Raw genomic sequence first — 8350 nt, 5'->3', positions numbered from 1 at the left:
TAGTTTTGAAGAAAACTGTACTACTAGTAATAGTGAGTGTGCTGTTACTGACCACCTTATCAAAGTTTCCTGTTAATGTATTTCTAATTGTAAATTGGCTGTTTTGAGTCACTTATTCAGAACAAGCATGCTGATCTGAAAATCTGATATCACAAAGCGCATGAATGGTTTGGGTGTGTAGATCAAAGTATTAAATCCAAAGATGGCCAACTTCTAGCATTATCAGGATATCGTTATTCTCTCGGCACCGGTTTCCTTTGCTGTGATATTGTGACTTTATGACAGAAATTCACTGTCTTCAGTTTTACTCTTACCAGAAAACCATTGCCAAAAAGTACTGGCTATATCTGTCTATATATTTTATTAACTATATCTTATTTTTTTTACCCATTTATTTTTCCAGAATACATTGTAGCTTTCAATGGGTATTTTACAGCAAAAGCTCGAAGCAAGTTTATCACCAGTGCGTTGAGAAGCAGAGGTATTGAGGACTGGAGGATTGTACCACGGAATAACCCAGCAAGCGATTACCCAAGCGACTTTGAATTGATTGAGATCCGTACTGGGCACAGAGATGGCGTGCTGACCTTAGAAGACCATCCCAACATCAAGCGTGTCACGCCTCAGAAACGTGTCTTCCGATCACTCAAGTTTGCTGACAGTAAGATTTTGTCATTCGTACTTTGGTTTGTACATCCTGTACAAGATATGTTATTATGTTATCTGCCTATCTTTTCTCTTGTTCATCTTGCATTCATAAAATTAGGGTTTCCTGAGCACAGCTACATGCTGTTCATATTACTATTTGTATTCTATATTATAATATGCAGCTATGTACCATACAACCAACATACTTTATGCACACTAATAATGGCACAGGATGTGAAGAGGACCCATCCAATATAGCCTACAATTGTACTTTGTCCCAACATTGGTTGTGCAGGTTACAGACCTCCCTTTCTTAGTATTTTATTTTTAACTCCTTGCATACTTATTCTTGCATGTCCCCTACAAATATCCATAAACTAATAGGAGCCAAACATAATTGCTTACCCCTGGGAGATTTGCTTTAGAAGACAACAACTGTCAATTGACAGTGTTTTTTTTTTTTTTATCTTTGTGTGTTTGTTTCATGTTCTTGTGACTAATCCACCCCTCCATTATTCTGTCCAGTGACAGAGGGCCAAATCATATCGATGGGTTTAGAATGAAATGAAAGCTGCATAGAAAAATTTAAGGGCTTTCAACTGTTATCCTTTTTAAACACAAAATAATTTGCTATTTTTGCATTTTTTTTTGAAGCTTTCTAGGTCTGGTTCCAGCATGGCAATGCTGTGACTGACAAAGTAGCTTAGAGGTGACATGCGTGAACAAGCTGCTGCAGTTGTAGAGAATTTGTATCCAGAAAATAGATAATCTGTGTGCTGCTTTTTATTAATTAAGGATATCCAGAGTTCTAATTTTTGATAATTGGTAAAAAAAAAAACAAAAACTTTTTTTCAGCTGCTCTGCTGATGTAGCTACTGAGGTCAATTAAAGCAGAGATGCTTTACCTGGCCTCACAATTTGTGACTGTAAGCAAATGTATGAATGCTGTATATTAGGCACAAAGCAACTTGCTTGTTTTAGATGTTTTTTGGGTTTTGATATGCCTGACAGTGTGGTCCAACACATCTCCCCACACATGCAGTTTTGTGCAGCACTTGTATGGTACTTTACAAGTACCATTGGAATTTATAACAATCATTGAACCATACAAAACGGCATATCATTTGATATTCCTTTTAGACCTGCAAACCATTTGACTGACCTGAATCATTTTAGGTTGTAGGATCTCTACTAATATAATGGTAATCTTTCTGCTGTGGTGTGGGATTCTTGGTCCACCTAAACCCATCTTAGTAAAATATGAAAGTTGTTTTTATAACGTCCGTTAAAATGCAGGCTTGGAAAGGGTGAAGTGTTTGTGCATGATAAAGTGCAAAGTATTTGTTTTATATGTAACGGATTATCTGATACATCTGTTCTCCTCCCTGCCCAGCTCGCAGCAGCAAACATTCCACATTAGCAATGCCCTGCCACTAGACACCATCACCTCGGTGTAACTGAGCTTCTTTATTGTTTCCCAAGTCAAAGAAGTCACAAAATCTGATATTCGACGACTTGGAAGTTATTAAACTCTTTATAGGGTAAGACTATGCTGACCAAAGGTGTTTAAGTGGGCATATTGATTCAAAATTGAAATACATATCCTGGACTGATCCATGAACGTCGTTGGACGGTCTTTGTACACGCATGTCAGATACCAGCCCTGAGGCGATAATCTGATGAGAATCACCTGACGTATGTACATAGCCTAAGGGGCCCGGTTGAATGCAACAGACTCGGACAACGTTGTTAGGCATATTTCAAACAATTAAATTCAACAACCAAATGATTTTAGGTCTTTGACCTGACATGCTGGTAAATATTGATTTAAAGTACACAAACTTTGACATGTTTCTGAACAACTAGACAGATCTGGTCAAGGACTCCCCATTTATCCTGTTGTTCACCCCAGGATTAAAGGTGATGATTTTATTAGTATGCAGTACGTTTTCTAGCTAGCTGATTGCCATATAACTTCTGACTGTGTAGGCTTTATACAGATATTTATTTATGTTGATATGACCTTTGCTTTTTAGTGAATAAGCTACAAGCTCAATTCAATAAAAGGGCTTGGTTTCATGTGCTAGCTTCTTCTCTTCTGTGATATGTGTGTCCTTTGCCCTATCTGTGTGTGTAGATATATAAGTATCGCACACTATTAAACCAAAATGTCTGACAGCTTTGCTTTGTTGCCTGGAATGGAGCTTTAAAGTGTATCTAAACTCAAAAATGGAATACATTGCAGTTTGCCAGTCTGTACATATTGTGTTTTTGTTTTTTTTAATTTTGGCAAGTGCAGAAATACTTGCTCATATTGGTAGAAATGCAATGTTCTTGACACTTTCTGTGAGATGAAAAGCAGTATATATTGCGGATGTTTTAAGTCTAGCCTGTGCGACAGAAATCACTCCTTTCATAAAAACATGGAGAAGCGGGTGTAGCTTCCATTACTGAAAATGATGATGAGTCTGGGACATTGAACATTATTACAAATTGGAGCAGTTCAAAATGAGCAGACCAGAGGGAAAAATTCAAAAGCACAAGTTACCTTTAGTAAAGACAGCATAGTAATAGGATTAGTAGGCCTGCAGAACAAATAAAACTGTATTTATTATTATTATTATTATTATTATTAATACACAAGATTTATATAGCGCCAACATTATTTCCAGCGCTGTACATTAAATAGGGGTTGCAAATGACAGGTACAGACAACGACCCAGGAGAATGAGTGGACCCTGCCCCAAAGAGCTTACAATCTAGAAGGTGGGGGAAGTAACACACAATGGTAGGTTTATCATTCTAAACTCCTTTCAGCAGAATGTCTCATTTACCACAGAATCTAATGTAAAAAAAATGTTGTATATTGATTGTACTACAAGTTTGCAGGGTATGCAAACAATGTCAAATACCTACCTGTCATGTAAATCAAGGAAAATACATATCTAGAAAAGTCTGGTGTGATTGTGCACCTCTATCATTATCAGGTTAGCTGACCAATAGTGAGCTTTGTGAAGGCACAACAAAACTTGACTAGATTAGAAGGGATTTCTGTGTTTGTGGATCTATGAGTCTTTTTAACCAGGGGTTTTCACTGATGACAGTGTGTTTTGTGTTTTTATTGTATGCTTTGTTTGCATGGCCCAGGTTTGTTACTTGTTTGTATTACAACTTTTTACCATGAAATATTTAGGCAGTTTTATCAGCTTCTGTGTTTCATGACAGCTCTGTGAACTTGTAATGTAAATTGGACTTAGCTTTATTTTAGTAATTATATTTTGCATAACAGGTCATTCCGGTAGAAACTCTTTGATCGATGTATTGATATTGTCCATATTTCTCCATGTGTGTTCTACATAGTAATAGTAAGTTCTACAGCGTAATAGTTCTAGCCAATGTTGGGTACTCTTACATAAGCACAGCTAGCTTTCTTTGGATGGTTTCTTTGAATTTTAAAGTGGGTAACTAACTTTTTTTGCAGTTTTTAAAAGCTTCTATTATCTTACTTTAAACACAGCTTTTTTCATTTTAGGTGAACCTTCCACCCCGTGCAATGACACAAAATGGAGTCAAAAATGGCAATCTTCACGTCCACTTAGAAGGACCAGCCTGTCACTCAGCTCAGGATTCTGGCATGCAACAGGCAGGCATTCTAGCCGAAGGCTCCTGAGAGCCATCCCACGTCAGGTGGCTCAAACACTACAAGCCGATGTGCTGTGGCAACTAGGATATACAGGTATGTCATTGCAGTAACCGAAGCAAATGCAGAAATGGGTATCTTTTGCATAACTTTTTCTCAAGTGACCCCCACTAAAGCGAATGTACTATGTTCATATAATAAATTTAAAATTTTAATATTGCAAAATAAATGTTGGCTTCAGGTCCTCTTTGGAATTCGTCTTAATATTTTAGGCAGATCTTGTAGTAGTACATGCAATGAAGCGGACTAGGCTCTTAAATGTACTAAACAAGCCATTGTAATGGGCATAGTAAGTGTTTGTGACATCTCATTAAATTTAGTAATGGGGGTTACAACACTTTGTACATTTTAATCAATCTTTTGCACTGCCTTGTCAGATACATGAATGGGATAATGGGAACTCCAAGTGGTTATAAACAAATCATGCAACATTTTGATCTAGTATACCTCCTCTTCAAAAACATACCTGGCCTGAATTGCATTTTTCAAGACATTAACTGAAAAATTGAAATTTGTATGTTGCCTTTTCTTTAGTAGCCTTTATATCTGTACATGTTTTTCTTAATCAGGAAGTAACGTTAAAGTTGCAGTTTTTGACACTGGATTAAGTGAAAAACACCCACACTTCAAGAACGTTAAAGAACGAACTAACTGGACCAATGAGAAGACTTTGGATGATGGTGGGTATGCTCATCTATCTAGACTTTGTATATCTGCTTGATTGCAACACGGGCTAGGATGAGCACATGATGTACAATTTTTTCAAGTTTAAAATTAATATTTAGTGTTAGTTTGAGGTTTGTTCACGCTGAAAACTTCTGTACCACTTGCATAAGGCTCATTATATAAAATGTGCTGTTAAAACCTTGCTAAAACCGCTCTTTGGCTTCAGCTACAATTTTACAATATAGCACTACCAGTCTTTGTTCTTTAACTACTAACGTCATCATGAAACTTTTATACATTTTATAGCATTACATGATGTGCAGGAAACCTATATATAAAAACAAGATAGATATCCTTGCTCTCGTAATGTGGTGTTTCTATTCAATGTGTTACGAGAGAGCTGCACAGCTGTTACTGTAATAAAAACTTCTTTTTTTTTTTTTTTTTTTGAAGGGCTTGGACATGGGACTTTTGTAGCAGGAGTTATTGCCAGCATGAGAGAATGCCAAGGATTTGCTCCAGACTCTGAGCTTCATATATATCGGGTCTTTACCAATAATCAGGTATTCATATTTGCTGTACCAGGCAAACCATATGTACTTTTCCAGATGCTTTTATATTTGTGTAAAGACTGCATTGAGTTTTGTAACTTTTTTCCAAATGTTATGTGTTTGTTTTGTTTTTTTTTGAGTCTGTTCACAGTGCATGTTCCTGTTCTGCATTTCACTGTAAGAAAGTTGATATCAAAATTAAATGTGAATGACACATATGCATGCCCATTAAACAGACACCCTTACCTGACATAAGCTTTAACCTCTGCCTGCTATACTTCGTCTTCACCCCCCCCCCCCCCCCCCCCAAAGTTTGGTCATTCTGTGGTTCAGCATATCACATGGGAGACCACAAAATCTTTGGAAACAATAAAAATGTATTATTATTAACAAAATAACATGAAATATTTATTATTGACCTTAACACTACATTAAAGGCCTAGAGGGGAGGATTAGGTTAAACAGGCAGCTAAAATTACTTTTGACCCTATTACAAAATATAACTTGGAAAAAAAAAATTAAAAAAAAATTCTCTCCACCTGTTGGAACTTTTTATCTAATAATTCAAATATATTCTCTGTTCAGTGGAGCCAGTGAGGACACTAAATTATAGCTGGAGAACAGCAAGTCCTCAAGTTGGCTCCGAGCCTGTGTCATCATTGTGTTATCTTTTCATTTTGTTCTTTTGTTCTCCTTCACTATGTGTACTTTTACAGGTGCATTACAGTGTGTATTGTTTTCAGCAGGCAGGATATGTATTACTAAGCCAACTGTCCACACTGTGCTTAAAATAATTAGTGGTAAACGGATCTGTAAAAAGGATCTGGTTGTGTACATTGGTTAAATACAATGTTCTGCTTTGCATTTCCATTTTGTCACATCACTGTGTAATTAAATAGTCTCCGTCCCTTTTTTAATTTAGATGTACTTTAACATTTTATAAAAAATACAACATATTTTTTTCCACTAAATAAAAGATTTGAGTGCCATATTTAAACTTTTCAACTTTTGTAATCTTTTCTGTAATACTTTTTATTTTCCAGCTTCAAAAAAAATTGCAGAAGCACAGAAAAATATTTTCTCTAACATACCTGCATTGATTTACCTTTAGAATTTTTTTTTCTTCTTTTTGAAAAGCATCCCTGGTGAATGGGGTTGTGTTTAATGCTGTATTTATTGTATTTATCATTACCAGCAATGGTTCAGTACCAGGGGTTAGGGGTTTACTACCTGTAAGCAATTCTAATTGGCATAGTATGTGAACAATTTGGTTATCTTAATATGTTTTATATGTGTTACCTGCATCTTGGGTTTTGTCAACCCTGCTCTTAGAAGTATTGGTTCTGGGACTTTATTTTATTTTGTTTTTACACATTCTGCCTTTCTGTAAAGGTTCTACAGTTTACATTTGTTGTCTCTTTTCAGGTCTCCTATACGTCATGGTTCTTGGATGCCTTCAATTATGCCATCCTCAAGAAAATTGACGTTCTAAATCTCAGTATTGGGGGACCAGATTTTATGGATCATCCCTTTGTTGATAAGGTCTGTGTGTGTGTTTTTTTTTTTTTTTTTTTGTGTGCGTGCGCAAGTGGTTCTTAACCTATGCCTGTGTTTTCTTACTTCTAGACATTTTCCCAGTAGCAGACACTTCTAGGTTCTTGTAGGGAGATTCAATATTCTCCAATGATCCGGATATCCTCCAGAACCTTCTAATATACTATGCCTTTATGTTTGCCTTTCCTTACGTCTCATTGCAAAAATGCTGATATGACAGGTTATTTTTATGGAGTTCTGTTTTAAGCAGTATGACTTTGAATTCTCCAGACCTGCTTTTCTGACCTGCCTTGTTGAAAACATTCTGCCGATCTCAGTAAGTGTGTCCTTGCAAAACAGGAGACCTCTTTTACATTGGGCTGATTGGCAGACCTGAGCTCATGAAGCATTCTGTTTTCATCAAAGCCAGATCTACTAACATTTATAGGAGACTGCAGACCATACTGTTTCAAATGGGACTTGCTTTAATCAAAGGTAACTAATCATGGTTCAAATCGTTCCACAGCATCTGCTATTCAAGTAGCTCTTCTACTAAATACATTATTTTGTTTGTGTGCATCAGAGCAACAACCAATATAAGCATTGCACTTTGAAATAAATCCTGGGTATAGTGGGGTGCATACTTGGCCATAAAGGAAAATGCAAATACTTACTAAGAAACCATATTTTAAAAATCTGGTCACAGATTTTCTCAAGTGGTGTAAGAACATTTTGTTGAAGAAAGTGATAGTGAAGTTTTATTAACTTTTATTGCAGGCAAGTATTAGTGCTGTGCAAATATGAACGTCAGAACATTATGCATGTGGTGTTTTTCACCCATTGCAGAGGAGCATAACATTTTATTATCAGTGCCAAGCAGCTACTCTTGCTTACAAATGTAATATCAACACACAGATAACTTTGTCTTGCAGGTTTGGGAGCTTACAGCCAACAATGTAATCATGGTTTCTGCCATAGGAAATGATGGACCACTTTATGGGTAAGTATGTTATGTTTGTTTCTTAATAAAATAGTTTCATTTTTCTTAGGCTTAGTCTACACGGACTGTTTCCCCAGCGTTTAACCTGAGGCTTTTAAAGCCCTTGTTTGAAGTCTCCATGCATTCCAATGGGCTAATCTACACCAGGACATTTCCTTCAGGCACGTTTTTGAGCTTTATTTTAAACGTTGCTTGCAACGTTTAAAAAATTAAAACGCTGGTAAATCGCGGGAAAACGTGGTAAATCGCGGG

General features: G+C 36.4%; 1 protein-coding gene across 1 annotated transcript in view; it reads left to right on the top strand.

Moving 5' to 3' along the window:
- Positions 1-403: 403 nt before the first annotated feature.
- MBTPS1 (membrane bound transcription factor peptidase, site 1) overlaps positions 404-8350 on the top strand; it is a gene marked incomplete at its 5' end in the record, with an annotated part of 23849 nt that continues 15902 nt past the window's right edge. The window contains 6 exon segments of the mRNA XM_072422887.1: positions 404-661; positions 4181-4384; positions 4918-5028; positions 5468-5577; positions 6991-7107; positions 8031-8098. Of these exon segments, the coding sequence (XP_072278988.1) occupies positions 404-661; positions 4181-4384; positions 4918-5028; positions 5468-5577; positions 6991-7107; positions 8031-8098 (868 nt within the window).

The sequence above is a fragment of the Pyxicephalus adspersus genome, chromosome 9 (assembly GCF_032062135.1).
Source record: "Pyxicephalus adspersus chromosome 9, UCB_Pads_2.0, whole genome shotgun sequence".
Taxonomy (NCBI): domain Eukaryota; kingdom Metazoa; phylum Chordata; class Amphibia; order Anura; family Pyxicephalidae; genus Pyxicephalus; species Pyxicephalus adspersus.
This window is presented reverse-complemented; position numbering and strand designations above follow the sequence as displayed.